Source organism: Taudactylus pleione, unplaced genomic scaffold (genome assembly GCF_031769625.1).
Source record: "Taudactylus pleione unplaced genomic scaffold, aTauple2 ptg000231l, whole genome shotgun sequence".
Taxonomy (NCBI): domain Eukaryota; kingdom Metazoa; phylum Chordata; class Amphibia; order Anura; family Myobatrachidae; genus Taudactylus; species Taudactylus pleione.
In genome coordinates, this window is record NW_028284633.1 from 4952501 (window position 1) to 4972962 (window position 20462).

Here is a 20462-nt window from a genome sequence, read left to right on the forward strand (position 1 = left end):
AATGTGAAGTAACTCCCGACAGTAGGAATAATAGAACCATGGTCTTCCCTGTTCGGCTCTCAGGTGGCGTATTTGAATATAAAAATAATACGGCTCAACAAGACAGATATGCAAATATGTTGCCGTCTCTGTAGGTAATAAAAGCTCAAACTTGTGTTGGTGATGCATATTATTAACTTGTGCGTCTCCTACAAGGCAACCGGCAGTGGAGAGCCACAGGTAATAATGCCGTAAGGCCGCAGTATGCCATGTTCTGTACACAAGGCCGGCATGTTATCCCTAGGCCATCGCTGCACATTGGATAAGAGGAGATTATTCGGGCTGGCTAGATCTGCCACTTTCCACCAACAGTGGGTTCTACACTACAATAGAAACGGGAAGAAGGGTATTGTAAGCGTGCACTAGCTAACATAAAAAATGTTACCAAAGACCTCGCACGCCTGAGCGTGAGGGAGGGATAGCAGTGTTCCCCAGCCTGCTTAAGAGAAAAAGATTCAGCGGTAAGTTGACTAAAAATCCAGCAATGGGGAACACTGGACCATGGGACGTTCAAAAACCACCCCCAGGGGAGGGAACACCCAGGCTGCCTGAACGGAGAACTGTACGCCCAAAGTGGGCGCCGTAGGAGGCACACAACCTGAAACGTAAAAATTAGCAAACGTGTGGACCGGGTACCAGATAGCCGCACGACGGCCCTGTGCTGCTGAAGTCCCGCGTCGCGCTACCCATAAGAGTGCCGCTGCCCTAATAGAAGGCACTGATACCCCGTCTGGTGTTGGAAGACCCGCATCAGAATGTGCTGAAGTGAGACCAAGTGGCCACAACACGCAAGGGGCTGCTGAGGAGCCGGCCAACCATGTGCATGCATGTCAGATGGACCAGTCGAGAACAATGCGGCGCACTAAGAAGGTGGATCTCAGGAAACTGCAGAGCTCAGCACAACTAGCAGAGCCAGATCACCACAGTACTGGGAATCTACCGAAGGAGGAAGAACCATATATTCTGGTGTATATACAAGGCCGAAATCCTGTACGGAAAACCGCCCAATCTTCATGGAAGTAAGAAAACAGGCGGCTTGCCAACCCTAATACGGAACTATGCCGAGGGAAGGCAATAGCTCTAAGGAAGACCAGCGTCCAAGCAACAGACTGAAGATCCATGGAACGCAGCGACTCCAATGGAGCCTGTGTGAGAGCCAAGGTGACTTGAGTAAGCTTCCATGGCACTCCCCCGAAGATGAAATGGCGGCTTAATATGCAACACATCTCGTAAAAACGGCCGAGTCTTCGGAAGAAAAACCAACGCCACTGGGAAGAAAATTAGAGGCGAAAACCTGCAATGGTTACACCCGAAGTGGCAGAGATTCCAAACCCGGAGGCAAGTGCAAGACAGAAATGGAGTCCGGGCACCCAGCCTGGTGCGGACCACGAGGAACACCTGCAGCTTTCTCACTCCGAGTCACAGAAGTCCAGCCGTGAAAACCAACAAAGGAAGGTGCCCTTGCAGAAAACGGCATAGTCGCAGCCGGTCTGGATGAATTGGAAGACAACACCGCACCTGTAGACTTTGGGAAAATGTCCGCGTACCATAAGTGTTAGCCAGCCTGGAGACACTAGGAGTATCTTCTCTTGGGAGGCGGCAGTGCCACTGGAGACCTAAGGAAACAGTGGGGACAGTGGAAAACAAATGCTCTGTCTGACAAATTCCACGGAACAGTCAAGGCAGCCACTTGCAGCTACCTGGATCCCATACCAAACTGTAGAGCCTCGCAAATGTGCCGAGATCCCCACGCAGAAGGCCTCACTCCCGAATGCTAAGATGACCACTGGAAGAAGAGACCCCCATCCTGGGAGAAACATGGATCTGCTGATGACGTCCACTGTCCAATGTCCAACTACCGAGATGACCACCATTGAGGGAGACGTAACAAAGGTCTTCTCCCCAGAAAGACACATCAGCATTGCCACCGCGCTCGTGTCTGACGGAAGATGTACCATTGCCACCGCCGGGTCGTTGTCTGACCGACGGCGGATGGGCCGCGAGGACAGACTGTGCCCTCAGTAGAAGAAGAATGATGGCTTGGAGCTCAAACCCATCAAACAGCCGAGCCGTAGTGGATGGTGACCCAATGGCCCCGGAGTGTTCACGGCACCTCAGCATAGGAGACTCGCAGCTGTAATCACAATGAGCCAAATGAGGGCCTGACAAATGACTGGACCTGGAGGAGAAGAATGGAAATCCTCCACCAACAGAGAGTAATGAATGCTGTCGGACAGAATGGAAACAGAGACAAGAGGGATGCAGAGAAACCCTGTCATGTTTGGAGAATTATCCACTGGGACACATGTGAGTAGAACCCGGACCACTGAATAGTCCTTAAGTGGAGGCCAACATGCCCCACAAAAAAAATGTTCCACAAGCCCGACGGAAGAGCCACTGACCAAATCTATGACCAAGGTCAATAGGGCCATCCACTGGCTGCTGCTACAAGAAAAGCCCTGTCGATGTCAGAGGCCAGCACCAGAACTGAAGGCACAGATAAGGAAACAAGGGAGTCCTTGGCAAAATCAGCATACAGCACTGATTCAAAAGTACTTGAAAACAAGCGACCTAGGAAGGTCCATAACTGTAAAGTCGAGGCAACCGTCCCAAGCAGAACCTCCAAAGGGGGTCGAATTAAGATACTGTCTGTGCACACTATGCGCAGCAGCACCGACTGCATGGTGTTGCAAACTTACAGAGCCTAGGCTCCACTGAACAGTAGGGCCTGGAATAGACAAGGGACAGAGCTGATTACCCGCTGAAGAAGTAGAACTGGAAGACACACGTTCCAGACATCTCGGGTGTTGGCCTCTCTGATCGGGAGTCCACATGCACTGAACTACCCACCCCCTGGTGTTCAAGGCACGAAGAGACAAACAGAAGACAGTGCAAGGAACAGTCTGGTAATGAATGCGAAGCGCAAAGCCTTTGAGGCAAATAATACATATTTATGTGTGAATAGGCTCTTCGAGGCAAACCGGCCTTAGCTGCCGGAAGCTACCTGTGCCACATCTTGCCTGGTCTGCCCCACAGAGTCTGCCATGAATATCCCGCCACTGCAGCAGGGAATCCTATGGCAAGTCACTGTGAAGCCCCTTGAGAAATATGTCAGCATAGGTGACCATAGCTCGTGCCACCCATGCCGAGGCTTGCCAAGGCCTGATAACAACACTATGCAAACAGATCGAAGACAACCGTAGCAACTACCATGGGAGGTGCTCCACTTGGATACTGAAGCCTCTGGCTACTGTCAAGGAACAGAGCCCCCTGGATCCGGTGTCTCTGAAGTATCCCCAAGGAAAGGGAAAGGAAAGAGGTGACTTCCTGCCACCAACGCTTGGACAGACCCACAGCCACCGCCTGGGAATGCATATCCAAACCTCCTAGAGAGTGGCGCATAACCTCAATGACTCGAAAAGGACATCCTCACCCCTTTGGGACAGTGCAAAACCTTGTAAGTTCCTGCGCCTGCAAAACGGCTAATGAGCCCCAGAAAGAAGGAAGACAACCCCCTAGCTGCACGCACAGCAGAGGATTCCTGAAAAAAAACTTTGCTAGGAACCAGACCTAAATCATGATGCCGCCCGCTGCATAGCACGGAACCAGTGCGGGACAAATCAAGGCTGGGAACTTTACCCAATAATGGGAAAGAAGCCTGCACCAGAGATATGGGAATACTAAAGTCTCAACATGGTCACAGCTTTAAGTACCACCAGGCAACGAACTGCCGAGTGCCCCCGCCCATGCAGTTCCCACCCTGGTGGTTGCAGCACCCGGGATGCCTGTGCAACACCGGGTCCTATACACACAAGGGCCCCCAAGCACACATTGCCCAGAACGCAGCAAAATCCCCGCGTACAAACTCCATACAGTTAGGGTTGTAGCGGGAGAAGAAACCCACAACCACAGTGTGGCGAGGCAATAGTGCTAACCATTACATGTCTGTCGGCAGAGCCATCCCCCATGCCTTAGCGGGTGTGGCGCAATCAGACGTAGTCCTCACTGAAGTCACAGAGCAGCAACAAATTCTCAGAGGATTAAAACCCCCGTGACAGTCACCTGCTAAATCAGTGGTACCTGAGTACTATCGGTTTGTACCACCTGACCCACCTGGGAGACAGATGTAAATTAGAACCCAGCAGAAGTAACAAATGCAACAGACAAGTAAATATACTTAGCTGAAAGGCCAACTGCTGTAGAGGAGAGGAGCTGAGCAGAGGTCTGCAGCACTCAATGGGCCAGATTCAGAGCCGGACACTCTGACCAGAGCGCTCGCTCTGAATCAGGGCCCTCCTCCATTAAAATGGAGCGTCCTCCTGGACGCTCGTATAGCTGCGGGTCACCACCCACAGCATATATGAGCGTCCAAAAAGATGGTCGCGATGGTCTTGACCATCGCGACCATCGGACTTGCGAGGGAAACCCTGCGGTCGGGTTTCCCAGCCACAAGCCCTGGAGTGATTTTGGCTCTATCAGAGCCAAAATCACTTCCACTGACATCACTAGTGATGTCAGTGGGGCCGGCTTCAGACGGTAGGCGTTCCCATGGGAACGCCTCCGTCTGGCAGGCACGCCCCTGGCACGCCCACCAATGGGGGCGTGCTGTCAAACAACATCGACAGCACGCCCCCTTTGGTGCGAGACCCGGAGCGATGGGAAGCCTGTCGCTCGCTGGGTCGTGCGCATGTGCACGACGGAGCTGGCTCCGTCGTGCGCATGCGCAGTGGGGATCATCGACCCACTTGCAAGCGTACTGCCGCTCGCGAGTGGGTCTCAATGACCCCCAATGATCCCAGGCTGCAGGGTCCAAAGAACTCTGGAGCTCAGTAGCCATCTTTCTGGACAAATTGCAGCAGCAGCAGCCAGGACTTTACCAGTTATGCTGTAATGCGCAGGGGAGGCCAGAAGCTACAGCCTCCACCCTCTATGCCATGGCTGCACTCTCTCACTCCCAAGTGTTACTCCCCTTCCTGGGGAAAGCACTTGGTATGCTCCGCATGAGCAGCCTGTGAGGTGCGCACTTCCACAACCATCCCGGACAGCCCCGCCACCCAGCACCCTCTAAAAGGGCGTGAGTGCGCACTGTCCCCGGGTCCAAGAGGTCTCAGAGAGACCGGAGTGCTCTGTGGGGGTGTCCACCCCCCCGCAGCACATTGACGAGCCGGTACACAGATCCCGCACTCTCACTGCGCACAGATCCTAAGCTAACAAAAAAAAAAGTTTACAAATAAAAACCAAAAACACAGTTACCTACAAAGGCTGCACTGCAGCCCATCCAAAACGTGGCCTACTCCGAAGGCACTTAAAGATGACTGGACTTATTGGTTTGCAGGGGGGAGGAGCTAGGATATAAAGCTACAGTGTCATTAAGTGCCTGCTCCAGCCCCAACCGACAATCCCATGGTCCAGTGTTCCCCAGCCTTGCTGCAAGAGAGAATAATACTTATGAAATTGTAGGTGATGTATACAATCTACTCATACAGTAAGTGACAATTCTAGAACAGCAGCATTACTTAACCCTCGCTATCCCCCTAGCACTTACCAGCCAATCTGTCCATGGAGGGGATGTTCCTGGGTTGACCAACTTCTTGTTTGTCTTCATAAATATTTTGCTGGCGAGGCAACTGCCTATTTTGCACTGACATTTGGACATCGGTGCCTGCCAGTTGTGGGTTCTTTTGCAGGTGACTTCCGGGCTCCTCTGAGTGCTCTTGCTGTGGGATTCTAGGTAGATTTGTCATTGAGAATCTCTTATCGGCTGTCTGAGAATTCTTCTTCTGTCTAATGGTGGCTCTTCTTTGCAAAGGATTTTCTGATGTTCTCATTGGTCTATAAACTTTTTCCCCACCAGAGTCTCCTATGTGACGTGAGCGGCGGGGAGGAAGCCACAACGGGGCAACTGGAAGAGCCATCGATGGTTTGGTGCTAGTGGTTTCCTCTGCAGGTATTGGGGAACTGTCATATTTCCCAGTTATGTTGTCAAGTAGCTGACCTCTAAGGGGGACCTGGTTTTCTTGAGGGGGTGAGCGTAAGTGGCATGGATAGGTCTTCTCTCCTTTGGTTTGTAAAAGAGTGTTATCCTGATAGAAACTAGAGTCCTCTGGGCTGCTACTGAGCAGGTGAATAGGGTTAAATATCTGAGTTGGGAAGAAAGTGTATTCCCTTTTTGGCGCTGAATCCTCTGCAATGCTTGTGCTACTTACAGTTTGATCAGATATAGGAGAGAAAGTAGAATCTCTTTTTGGATCGATAGTTTCATCTTTGATAAATGTTTGAGGTGAGGTAGCGTTGAGGGAAGAGGTAAGGGAATCACTCTGCAATCTATCACCAGCAGGCACCTCACCATAGGGAACACCTTGCAGCGTGCTGGAAATTAGCCCTTGATTGTCACTCTTGAACTGGTCCATTTTATTAATTCCCAAGTTTTCATCTGTCTCTTTTCCAATTCCTGGATCAGGCGCCATTGTGTCTTGATCAAGATCAATCATTGGGTGATCAGGTGCAAAACTGCTATCTCTAAACACTGTTGCTCTTGAAGAGGTTGCTGCTGGCAGTTCCGCTAATAACCTTTCAGATGATTCTTGCTCGGTAGTCAGTTCTTCTTCTCCTATAGTGGTACATGTATTCGCCTGTAATGACAGTTGTGCCGTGTCTAGTGACAGAAGCTTCGCTATACTTCCATACTCTACTTTGAGGTCTTTGAAAGTCATAGAAGGATATAACATTTTGTTATAGCAGTCAGGCTCATCCAGTTCTTGAGGCTCTTCATGCAAACATGAAGAACTTGGTCTGTTTAGAGGGATCACGATATCCGCTGCCTCTTCCTGCAGTGGTTCTTGATCAGCTGATATCTCATTTTGGAAGCTGGAGGTGTCTTTGAAGTGTGTGTGTTCTATACCTGTTGAGTCTATCTGATGAAGGTGGGGCTCTTTGAGGTCCTGGCTATAAACAAATGTTCTGTGGACATCACGACCACCTTGTTCGTGTAGATTGTGGTCTTGGTCCAGGATATCGGAGGATTCACATGGAGAGTATTTAGACTCAGTCTCTGCCAGCATAGTAGATGTATTATTGGATGCAATATCATCAAAACACATTGCCTTGTACACCTGTCCTACGGTCATTACTTCTAAAAGCAAATGGTCACTGATAGCCTCTTGGAATCCATCGCTGGTCTCTAGCTTCCCACAAGCCTCAGTGTCTTCCTTATTCTCTGGTTGTCTCTTGCTTTCTATAGATGTAGTTTCTTTAGTCCCAGATAGTTCGTTTCCATCTGAAGTCTCTTTTACCGGGTCACTGTTATTTTCATCAGCCATCTCTGGAGTCTCACTAGAATGGCCACTGGGATTTTCTGATGCGCTCTCCTCATTGCTTTTCTCTTTCGTGCTAATTTTCACCATGTCCCTTTCTACACTGAATGGTCTGATTATGGCAATTTCTATGAAAGTAGTGTCCTTGTTCTGGAGCTCTTCCTTCCCTTCATGAGTCTCTCTACCATCAGGCTTACATATCTCTTGTTCAATATTTTCAGTGTCAATCTCACTACCCTCAGCTTGTGTATCCTCAGCTACAGTCTCTCTACCATCAGCAAGACTCTCCCTATAGTCAGGCTGCGCCTCCCCAGCCACTGCCTCGCTACGGTCAGGCTGCGCCTCCCCAGCCACTGCCTCGCTACGGTCAGGCTGCGCCTCCCCAGCCACTGCCTCGCTACGGTCAGGCTGCGCCTCCCCAGCCACTGCCTCGCTACGGTCAGGCTGCCCCTCCCCAGCCACTGCCTCGCTACGGTCAGGCTGCACCTCCCCAGCCACTGCCTCGCTACGGTCAGGCTGCACCTCCCCAGCCACTGTCTCTCTATGGTCAGGCTGCACCTCCCCAGCCACTGCCTCGCTCTGGTCAGGCTGCACCTCCCCAGCCACTGCCTCGCTCTGGTCAGGCTGCACCTTCTTAGCAGTCATATCAGTATGGTCAGATGGCACCTCCTCAGCAACCATCTTGCTATGGTCAGGCTGCGCCTCCTCAGCGGCTGTCTCTCTATGGTCAGACTGCACCTCCTCAGCGGCTGTCTCTCTATGGTCAGGCTGCGCCTCCTCAGCAATTGTCTCTCTATGATCAGACTGCACCTCCTCATCGGCTGTCTCTCTATGGTCAGGCTGCGCCTCCTCAGCGGCTGTCTCTCTATGGTCAGGCTGCACCTCCTCAGCAATTGTCTCTCTATGGTCAGGCTGCGCCTCCTCAGTGGCTGTCTCTCTATGGTCAGGCTGCGCCTCCTCAGCGGCTGTCTCTCTATGGTCAGGCTGCGTCTCAGCGGCTGTCTCTCTATGGTCAGCCTGTGCCTCCTCAGCGATTGTCTCTCTATGGTCAGGCTGCACCTCCTCAGCAGCTGTCTCTCTATGGTCAGACTGCACCTCCTCAGCGGCTGTCTCTCTATGGTCAGGCTGTGCCTCCTCAGCGGCTGTCTCTCTATGGTCAGACTGCGTCTCCTCAGCGGCTGTCTCTCTATGGTCAGACTGCGTCTCCTCAGCGGCTGTCTCTCTATGGTCAGACTGCGTCTCCTCAGCGGCTGTCTCTCTATGGTCAGACTGCGTCTCCTCAGCGGCTGTCTCTCTATGGTCAGGCTGCGTCTCCTCAGCGGCTGTCTCTCTATGGTCAGGCTGTGTCTGCTCATTCTCTTTAATAACACACTTTATGTCATCACAGACCGTCTCTTTTTTGTCAGCTTCAGTTTCTCCATCAACAGTCACATCACTATGAGCCTCCACCACTTCTCGGAAAGTCTCCTTTTTGTTATCTGCTTTCTCTTCATTGACAATTACTTTAAGACCAGTCCATACTTCATCATTAACGGCCTTTAGGTTATCGTTATTAAAACTCTCCCTGTTGTCTGCTTCAATCTCCACACAAACGGTCTTGTTAACATGAGGCCCAGACTTCTCGCTATCAGACTCGTTGCCATGAGGCCCACTGCCCTTATTGACAGTATCAGTACTATGATGCCCAGCCTCCTCACTGACGGTTTCCTTACCATGAGCCTCAGCCTCCGCACTGACAGTCACATTACTAGGAGGCCCAGCCTCCCCCCTGACAGTCTCATTATCATGAGGCTCAGCCTCCTCATGTGCTGTGTCCTTACAGTGAGGCTCAGCCTCCTCACGTGCTGTGTCCTTACAGTGAGGCCCAGTCTCCTCAATGATGTTCTCCTTCCCATGAGGCCTAGTAACTTTACTTATGACCTCATTACCATGAACCTCCTCACCGAGCATTTTGTTATCATAAGCCCCAGTCTCCTCAGTGACTGTCTCTTTACTGTCAATGTTTTGTCTAGAAATCTCTTTGTGCATGGGGGCAGCTGTCTCCTCCTGACTGTCACTCTGTTCTTTGCTGTCACATTGCCCCTTTCCATTTTCTACTTTAATATCATAATTTTCTTCAAATGCAGCACTGTCCTCACTGGCGGTCTCCCATTCATCACTGGAGGCCTCCAGACATCCCAGCTCTTCCACGTCTCTCACTTTCTCCTCCTTACTTAGATGTCTCTTGTCAATGTCTGCTTGTCTAACCTGTGCAGCTGTCTCTATCAATACATCATCCGCCTCTGGCTTGCTTGGTGGTGCAACATTGTGAAGCCAGTCTCTGTTCCCATTGGATGACAAGCGGTCAGATGGTCCTTGGTCACTCATTTCTCTATTACACGGAGATGTGCTGTTATCACTGGTCAGCATTTGGAGGGTGCTCTGCTGTAAGTTGTCCGGTAAATCAGCCTTCGGTTCCAACAGCGTCTCATAACTGTCTCCATGTTTTATGCCTTGACCTTGGCCTTGAAGGCTCATACCGCCCCCCTCTGGTCCTGTCTCATCCTTTATAACACTTTCCATGGTCTTCACATCTTCAGGAAAAAAAGAAGACAGGTTAAAGAAAACAGAAAAATACAGGAAAACCAATATTTATTAGCAAGGGGCGTATTCTTCCCTTCCTATTATTAGGTAATACCGCCATGTACATATAACCGCTTACTGTACAGTTAGAAAGATAGGTGAAGAGTAAACGCTAACAGCACATTCGCTTTCCTCTAGATTCCACAGATGCATTCGCCCGCTGACCCTATAGGAGGTGAGGGGGAATCCGGAAATTTAGAACCGCCACCTTTTTGAGCCCAATGTTTTTGGAAAGGACCCCGCTGGGTTCTAATGAGAGCACAGGGACAGCCCATGAGGTGGAGATAAGCACTATCGGACTCAAAATTGGCTATGGGCCTGGCTACATACAGCGTCGATGACCTCTTGATTGATGGGCAGAGTATTTTTGCAGGTTATAAAAGGCAGGGACTATCAATCAGATGCCAGGGATGTGATGTGCCACCATTGGGGAGTGGGAATGTATTTTCAGAGGTGCTGCCAGCAATTATACCTTAAATAGCTTGAAATGTGAAGCATTCAGATTAGACTATATACACCAAGCACCAGGGCCGGCTCCCAGGGGTAGCTGTGCCCTGTGCAGGTTGGGTATTGTTTGCCCCCTAGCTGCGAGACTGAAAATGGGGGTGGGGCCTAATTACCATAGACCATGCCCCCTAAATGGCATTATTTGGGGGCGTGCCCGCATGGCATGCCTCCAGTGTAATGTCAGGCTGGGGGCGAGCCCAGCTTTCCGTTACTAGCTGGGCTTCCCCCATCCCTCTCTCTGCACTGAATGGATGCCGCATGCATGCGCGCATCATCCATTTAGCTACTCCGGGATCGCCGCGGCGGTGGGGGTGCCCAACCTCCCGACCACACACGGGACACTTCGACCCACGGGTCGAACAGCGGGACAGTGCCCGAAATCGGATATTGGGAGGGATGCGCCCTCTATGGGTTGGCGCCCCTGTTCGACCGCACTGGTCGAACATGCCTTGAGCCGGCCCTGCCAGGTACACATGGACTAGACTATAACCAGATTAAAGCTGCTCCTGCGAAACAGCTAATAGAGCCAACCAGCATAACCCTCGCTCACCAAGCCATCTCATCTTACGGCTGCCTAGTAACTAAGATGCCTTTCCACCTATACAGGTCTCCCAACTCAATGAATGAATGGCCCGCCAGCCACTGGATGGTTCAAATCCCGACAGCAGAAGCCCGGCAGTGAAGATCCCAACAGGTAAGTATTATTTCTATTTACTAACCTAACCCCGCCATCCCTCCCTTAGGGGTACCTAACCCCCCCAAGTGCCAAACCCCCCTGTAAGTGCCTACACCTATTCCCCCTTCCCCGCAGCCTAATCCTAAATCTCCTGGGGGGGTGCCTAAACCTAACCCCCCCTTCCCCTAGCCTAACCCTAACCGCCCCCTGGGGGTGCCTAACCCTAAGTCCCCCCTGGGAGCCCCTAACCTAACCCTCCCCCCGAGCGGCTGTCCGCGCCCAGCTTAGCTTCGATCGGTAAGCCAGGTGTCGGGGACCCGGCGTAGGTCTAATGACAGGCATCAGGATTTTGATGCCTGTCATTAGATACTTGCCGGGATTAGACAGTCGGGATGCCGGCGGTCGGCATTTAGACCATTGGCATCCCGACTACATACCCAGCCACTTGCCCAGAATAAACATTGATCTCTGCAAAAGGAAAAACAGATCCCTAAAGTCTGTATCCACAACCCCAAACCAAGCAACAGGAACGTAAACATGTAAATTAGACATAACAGACCACCACTTTTTAAATGCTAGTCATCGAAAAACTGCGGGTAAATGTTTTTGGGAGCACAAAACTAAAGCTTATTGCATGCTTTGTAGGCAGATGATGTCCATCGGTCAATCTCTTTAAAGGCTGACCGAGATAGCGCATGTAGCCATCCCTCTGTAAAAAAGACAGAGTACCGTAACCCTCACCTTTTGAACCTAATCGACCCAAGCATCACAGTGCACCAACCATTGAGAACCGCCAAAGGGACGAATCTCCATATAGCGAATATTCAACCAAAACGGATAAATTTCCAGGATAGAATGTGGCCTAAGTCGCACCCTGCTCCCACGTCCTAACTGGTTGGTTTTAGAGCGAGTTATCTTGCTTCTTTAACAAACTGGAATCTTCAGAATGCTTGCTGGCTGCCACTAATTTGCTAATCCGAAACACCCCAAAAAAGGTCATAGAAAAAGCTAGATGAAACAAAACAGATTCGCAATCAGAAGATGTAACCCATAAAGGAACCACTCCAATTAAATCCTTGAACAACTAATATCAACAGGTCGACACAACCCTTTAGTGCCCTGGTCAGCACAAAAGATTTGGTGGGGTAATAAAGCCGGTGAAGCCTAGAGATAAATGATATCCCGGCCACTGCAGAAGACATGGCCGCCTTGGACTGCCCCTGCTGATAATGGCCCCTAACAAACTCAAACGCCAGGGCCAAGGATTCTTGTGCCAACCCTTCTATGCCTGTTTGACAATCTGTCATGCTTAAGGCGCAAAAGTTGCGCCCACCGGATTATCCCCTGGTGCCAATGCCGGTTGGCCGTGAAACCTATGATAGGGACCAAGAAGCAGCGCTACGATTCCCCCTCAAAATAAGCCCCAAAACCTCCCGAGCCAAATGCATTAGTGAAGAGCTGTAAGGAAGAATTTGTGGTAGTCATAAGTTTAGACGGCTTGTAGTTCGAGGGTTACGCTGGTTGGCTCTATTAGATTTGTTGTTTTGGAAGGAACAACTTTGTGGGCGTTCGGATTGGTTGGTGTTAGATATTACAGGTAATGACATTGGCCAGACAAATGGCATCAATTTATATGAAGGCTGATTTGTAACCTTTGCAGCCTCATCGGCCCGATGTGTGGATTGCTTGGTCTGAGATTATCCCTAGGGATCCATTAGATAAGGCGGGGAAGAAAGTTAAAGTCGCTCGGTCATGTTTCATTTTACAGTCGGGTGGTCTAGGTGTTAGGCATCCGATGTTGCGTTTGGACAGTTCAGTTTTATTGCCCCGATGGGGTAAATTTATTATATATGCCCCGAAGGGCTGCATTATCCACGTTAGGGCTAGGAATTTTCTTCTAGATATTTTTTACTTTTTGAACTAGGTACTAGTTGTTGTGTTTGGTTGGCACTCTGCGGTTCTTCGAACCAGGCGGTGACGGGAAGGCGCTACAAAACAGCGGCCACGTGCAGTACAAGAGGTCATTGCTTGGCACTCACCCTCTTGAAGGGGTAAGTGCCTACCTATGTGGGGGACATTGCGAACTTGTCTCTGGCGCCCAGTAGGAGGCGCCCCTACTGTGCCATGAGTAAAGGGTGGCGAGTCCTTCACCGCTCAGTTTACGCTTCAGATGGTGGCGGCTGTTAGTCACTCCTCAATTTAGTTTAAATTTTCTATTTGGCTGGAGATGAGTGTTTTGTAGCGCCCCCCTGCTTCTTTGCCACCCATATAAGGAATACAAATCTAGTCATCAATCAATAAAAACCGTGACCTTTAATCCAACGCAATTTGTGTCCGTGTGTTTATTTTGAGATGTCTAGTTAAGAGGTTTCTTTATTATTGGTTAATTCAGTGGTTCTCAAACAGGTCACGTTTTGCAGGTCACCCAGCAGGTGCACAGGTGTATTCATTACTCACTGTTTTAAAGATCCACAGGAGGAGCTAATTAATTCACATATGATTCTGTAAGGAGACCTGGAAAACATGTAGTGAGGACCAAGTTTGAGAACCTATGGGTTAATTAAAATAAAGTGATGGATACTTTATATACTATATTTATATACACATGTACTAGCCCAGTGGTTCTCAAACTTGGTCATCGGGACCCCACAAAGGTCACATTTTCCAGGTCACCCAGCAGGTGCACAGGTGTACTCATTACTCACTGACACATTTTAAAAGGTCCACAGGTGGTGCTAATTATTTCACTTGTGATTCTGTGAGGAGACATGGAAAACATGCACCGTGTGGGGTCCCGAGGACAGAGTTTGAGAACCTGTGTACTAGACTATATCCACGTGTGCTTGACTATATATACACTATACACACACACACACACGTGTACTAGACTATATATTCACTATACACACACACACACACACACGTGTATTAGACTATATTATTTGAGCGAAGCCATTACTGCGCACTTTGTGCGCAAATAAATCTGTCCCTAAGAGCCCTAACTACCACACTCCCGTTTGTAAAAGGTGACAGTAGGAGAATGACAGCTGGAATCTGTTTGGTCAGCTGGTAAGTGTCAAATGCGCTAGATCCAGAGCAATCTGACACGTACATTGATCATCAGCATGTATCATAGCAATTAGTATAGAGAAATAGGATTTATATGCATACATGTACCAATATCGCCAGTAAGCTGTATGGTGACCGTAGTGCAGCAACTCTTAATAAAAAATTATAAGCTCACTATTTTTTGTCTTATGATTAAGCGTCAAAGTGGGAGCAGTTTTAAACCTTGTTGTGCCCTAATACTCCCCCTCCCAGGTTACTGGGCACTCATCCCACTGTACAGACACTCCCTGCTAGCACAAGTACAATCTATTTATGACCTAACTTATTCCCGCACCATGACACGATTCCCGGTGATTTGTGTCCCACGCATCACATTATACAGCAGGGGGCAGGAACATGATGGCAGAAGTCATGGCCCCATGCATCACATTATACAGCAGGGGGCAGGAACATGATGGCAGAAGTCATGGCCCCATGCATCACATTATACAGCAGGGGGCAGGAACATGATGGCAGAACTCATGGCCCCATGTATCACATTATACAGCAGAGGGCAGGAACAGGATGGCAGAACTCATGGCCCCATGCATCACATTATACAGCAGGGGGCAGAAACATGATGGCAGAACTCACGGCCCCATGCATCACATTATACAGCAGGGGGCAGGAACATGATGGCAGAACTCATGGCCCCTGCATCACATTATACAGCAGAGGGCAGGAACAGGATGGCAGAACTCATGGCCCCACGCATCACATTATACAGCAGGGGGCAGGAACATGATGGCAGAACTCACGGCCCCATGCATCACATTATACAGCAGGGGGCAGGAACAGGATGGCAGAACTCATGGCCCCATGCATCACATTACAGCATGGGGCAGGAACAGGATGGCAGAACTCAATGCCCCATGCATCACATTATACAGCAGGGGGCAGAAACATGATGGCAGAACTCACGGCCCCATGCATCACATTATACAGCAGGGGGCAGGAACATGATGGCAGAACTCATGGCCCCATGCATCACATTATACAGCAGGAACATGATGGCAGAACTCACGGCCCCACGCATCACATTATACAGCAGGGGGCAGGAACATGATGGCAGAACTCACGGCCCCATGCATCACTGCATCACATTATACAGCAGGGGGCAGGAACATGATGGCAGAACTCATGGCCCCATGCATCACATTACACAGCAGGGGGCAGGAACATGGTGGCAGAACTCATGGCCCCATGCATCACATTACACAGCAGGGGGCAGGAACATGGTGGCAGAACTCATGGCCCCATGCATCACATTATACAGCAGGGGGCAGGAACATGGTGGCAGAACTCATGGCCCCATGCATCACATTATACAGCAGGGGGCAGGAACACGATGGCAGAACTCACGGCCCCATGCATCACATTATACAGCAGGGGGCAGGAACACGATGGCAGAACTCACGGCCCCATGCATCACATTATACAGCAGGGGGCAGGAACACGATGGCAGAACTCACGGCCCCATGCATCACAGTATACAGCAGGGGGCAGGAACACGATGGGAGAACTCACGGCCCCATGCATCACATTATACAGCAGGGGGCAGGAACACGATGGGAGAACTCACGGCCCCATGCATCACATTATACAGCAGGGGGCAGGAACACGATGGGAGAACTCATGGCCCCATGCATCACATTATACAGCAGGGGGCAGGAACATGATGGCAGAACTCATGGCCCCATGCATCACATTACACAGCAGGGGGCAGGAACATGATGGGAGAACTCATGGCCCCATGCATCACATTACACAGCAGGGGGCAGGAACACGATGGGAGAAGTCATGGCCCCATGCATCACATTATACAGCAGGGGGCAGGAACATGATGGCAGAACTCATGGCCCCATGCATCACATTATACAGCGGGGGGCAGGAACATGATGGCAGAACTCATGGCCCCATGCATCACATTATACAGCGGGGGGCAGGAACATGATGGCAGAACTCATGGCCCCACGCATCACATTATACAGCAGGGGGCAGGAACATGATGGCAGAACTCATGGCCCCATGCATCACATTATACAGCAGGGGGCAGGAACATGATGGCAGAACTCATGGCCCCATGCAACACATTATACAGCAGGGGGCAGGAACATGATGGCAGAACTCATGGCCCCATGCATCACATTACACAGCAGGGGGCAGGAACACGATGGGAGAAGTCATGGCTCCATGCATCACATTATACAGCGGGGGGCAGGAACATGATGGCAGAACTCATGGCCCCACGCATCACATTATACAGCAGGGGGCAGGAACATGATGGCAGAACTCATGGCCCCATGCATCACATTATACATGATGTGACACGTACAGTACATTGATCATCAGCATGTATGACAGCCTACCCTGGGAAGTCCAGGAACAGAGCATTTTGTACCTAATGGAAGGGGCCATGTTGGAGGGTCTGTTACAGGCGAGGACCCTCCATGACGTTGTTTGTGCGCATTACTGTAGTAGCGGCCATTATCCACATTCAATTACTGTTTTCCCCCAGTCATGGCTGTCAGTAACTTTGCTGATGTTTGACAGCTCTGAACATCCCAGAACAGACGTATCACCGGGCAGCAGCAGCAGTACAGGATTACAGGAGTGTCCCGTTAACCTCTGAGGTGCCAGAGTAGCCCAATTTAGCTCTGCCCTGGTATCACTGCGTGTCACCAAGTGATAATTAGGCAGCATCCTCCCGTCCCACGTGTGTACCTCCCTGCATCCGTGTATGTTTACATGCGTGTGTACCTCCCTGCATCTGTGTATGTTTACATGTGTGTGTACCTCCCTGCATCCGTGTACGTTTACATGTGTGTGTACCTCCTATAAGCAGTCTGCAGAAATGGCGGCACTCTCCAATGGCAGTGTGACACCGGCTGCATTGGTTTAACCCACTAGTGAAGTACACGGGAAACAAGTCCTAAATTAGCAATTGCAAAGCCACCACACTGTCTGCAACGTTCCATGGCGGTCACCGGTAAGACTTGTGTATGGTTCAGTATAATTAGTAAACCAATAACAAACATACTGTAATACAGTTCTAGTACAGATGCTCAACATAAAACCAGTTTTGCTGCATTTACTCCCATCCTAGTAGTAAGTGCCTGCTAGACCTCTATACCAAGTACAGCCCAGAGGGCATGAGAGCCCAGCGCCTCGCATACCGGCCCATCTCACCCCTCTACACGCTGTCATCATTCAGCTTCTGCTTTTCCCACTTATATTTGAACAGCAATCCCTTAGGCCAGGGGTTCCCAAACTCAGTCCTCATGGCATCTTAACAGTCCACGTTTTAAGGATATCCCTGCTTTTGCATAGATGTATAATCAAACTGACTGAGGTACTAATTAAGCCGCTTAGGCTTAAGCATGGCTATCTTTAAAACCTGGACTGTTAAGATGCACTGAGGGCTGAGATTGGGGGCCAGTGGTTTTCCATCTCAACAGGTCATGTTGTGAGGATCTCTTATCAGGTGGGTAATTATTTACCAGCAAGATAGATGAACTCACCTGTATATGATTAAAGAATATAAAGACATACACATAACATGTTCTGTTGGTGGCACTTGGGGACTGGAGTTTAGAACACCTGGTCTAGGCTGCATTAATTGACGCAGAGGTTTCCAAACTCCGCCATTACATTCCAGGTTTTAAGGATATCCATGCTTAAATCAAATTTGACTGAAGTACTAATTAAGTCACCTGTGCTCAAGAATGGATATCCTTAAAGCATGGACTGTAATGGCAGAGTATGGGAACCTATGCATTACTGAAATTCTATGCATTTAATTTAGCCGGATTGTCACAGCCGTAAAAGTGATAAGAGCAGCTGCAGAGTATCGCCACACCGTCAGCAGGTACGCAGCGATTTGACAATAATCTGCAGTTGCTCTGGACCATAAACCAGACATGTCTAGGACATGAATCATAGTAATTGTGACCAAGTACAAAGAGACTGTGCTGGCAAAAAGCACCGTTTACATCACCCCCCAGACATCCGAAATACGTTAAGCTTCTGGCAGCTGGATAAACGCGATCACCTGAACGACCGTCAAAGTTACAAAACTTTTGCCCACTGGATAATTTGCTGCCTTGCTCTGCGCAGCGCTGGATCAGTCACTGTAATAATCTCACACTTACTGCCGCCTGCTCTCCATAAATCAAAGTGCAGCACCCACAGCTACTGGGCTCCAACCAGGTGTCCACAAACAGATCATGTTAGCTCTCCTTAAAGTCTGGTAAGACATGAAGACCCCTCCCCAGCACCAGAACACCACCCCGCCGTGCAGTTAAACATTACACCAAAGTTATAGATCACCTAATAGTTACATAGCTCCTACTTGGACTTTATAAGGCGTTGCTCACCCCCCAGGCTGTGCAGGGCCCAAAAGTATGAGTGTTATTAGGAAATATCAAAGCCTGTGTTGCAAATCATTGCAGACCACTGTAGGAGCCCAGGCGGACAGTTGTCACCGCTGAGGCAATTTAAAGAGTTTAAAGGTTACTGTGACTGTCCTGTACAGGAACAAAGGCTGCGAGGGAGAGAGAGAGAGAGGGGAATACAATTAGGCAGAAAACATATTTCTGTTACCTGCTACCTGTTGAGATTTAGGAGGAGGGGGGGATGAAAAGCAGCTCACATTCTTCTCTCGCTGATGGGGGGGCCACGGTGCAGAGGTGGGATGACAGCTGCAGTGTGGTCCCAACAGAATGAAGGTATTTCCTGTAATGGAGCACAGGCCAGGTGAGACACCCACCTACGTCAGGGACAGCAGAGAGAGAGACGTGTGGGGGAGGGGAAGCAGGTGAGACACACCTACAAGGCTGAGACGTCACCTAGTAGACAGGCAAGGACAGGCAGGTTTAGTGTGACAGCAGAGAGCGCACAGTAGGCATAGACTAGACGTGCAGCCTACCTGAGGACAGAAGGACACAGCGGCAGGGCCCCAAGTGTCATTAAAGGGCCGCAAAACTGAAAATGCAGGTTGTCTTATATACAGTAAAGGGTCTACTAATAACCTGCACGAACTATGGGGCCCATGTATGAACAATGATTTATTTATTTGTGTATTGCTGATTATTGCTGTATGTGTATGTGTGTGTGTATATATATATATATATATATATATATATATATATGAATATGAGATCTGCGCCGACCCCCGTGTTTTGGTTTTGGATCTGGATCTCCCCTGGTTTTGGATCTGGATTGGTTTTGCCAAAACCTCACCTCTGTGTATTGTTTTCGTGTTTTGGTTTTGGATCTGGATTTTTTCTTAAAAAACCATAAAAACAGCTAAAATCACATAAAATGGGCCTGTTTTTGTTCCTACAGTATAATTTCCTCAATAACATTTATTTCCAGTAATTTCCAATCAGTTTTGACCACCTCACAGTATTATTTCTAGTTAAGGCCAAAAGGTTGCATCCAGCTAGCTGGCTGACTAAGCTAAGTGACACAGTGGGCGGCACTAACGTGTGGCAGTTCAGTTTCGAATTTCCAACACAGATACAGGGCCTCATTCAGAGGCGCTCGTAGGATGCAAGCGGTCGTTCTGAAACAGGGCGGCCGCTTGCATCCTGAACGGCCGCCTCCATGTCGGTCGTTAGGCTGTGGGTTAACACCCACAGCTCTAACGACCGCTAATGGTGATGGTCGCGATTGTCAAGACCATCGCGACCATCGGGGCTTACGACGAGACCCTAAGGTAGGGTCTCGTCAACCTTAAGCCCCAGGGAGCTTCCTGCTCTGTTTGAGCAGGAAGCTCCCCACTGACATCACTGATGATGTCAGTGGGGCCGCCCCCAAAAGTGTAGGCATTTACTTGGACCTCTGCCACATCTTTTTCCTCTTACGCTTCAGTCTGCGCATACGCTTCTTCCTCCACTTGGACAGGAACGCCTCCGTTTGGCCGGGCACGACCCCGGCCCGCCCAGCTAACGGGGCGAGCTGTCACTCAACATCGACAGCTCGCCCCGTCTGCTACGAGACACCTAACGAGGGATCACCCGTCGTTAGCTGGGTGTCGCGCATGCGCACGACGGAGCTGGCTCCGTCGTGCGTTTGCGCACTGGAGCAACATCGACCCGGTCGTGAGCTCGTAGAGCTCACGACCGGGTCTGAATAAACTCCACAGTGTGTTATACAGTTTGGGTTGGATACACCAATAGTGCACTTACTGTGGC

At 50.0% G+C, this 20462-nt stretch overlaps 1 protein-coding gene across 3 annotated transcripts in view; it reads right to left on the bottom strand.

The window, feature by feature from the left end:
• The window catches only part of LOC148516927 (uncharacterized), a 60195-nt gene extending 41107 nt beyond the window's left edge, over positions 1-19088 (bottom strand). The window contains exons 1-2 of one of the 3 annotated variants that reach the window (XM_088479391.1): positions 18868-19088; positions 5585-9925 (exon numbers count right to left, since the gene is read on the bottom strand). In XM_088479391.1, coding sequence (XP_088335517.1) covers positions 5585-9914 — 4330 coding nt within the window. In that variant the 5' untranslated portion in view covers positions 9915-9925; positions 18868-19088. Of the gene's footprint in view, positions 1-5584; positions 9926-18316; positions 18360-18416; positions 18503-18867 lie in introns of those variants that run through there. The other 2 variants (XM_088479392.1, XM_088479393.1) reach the window with 2 other exon arrangements.
• Positions 19089-20462: the final 1374 nt, after the last annotated feature.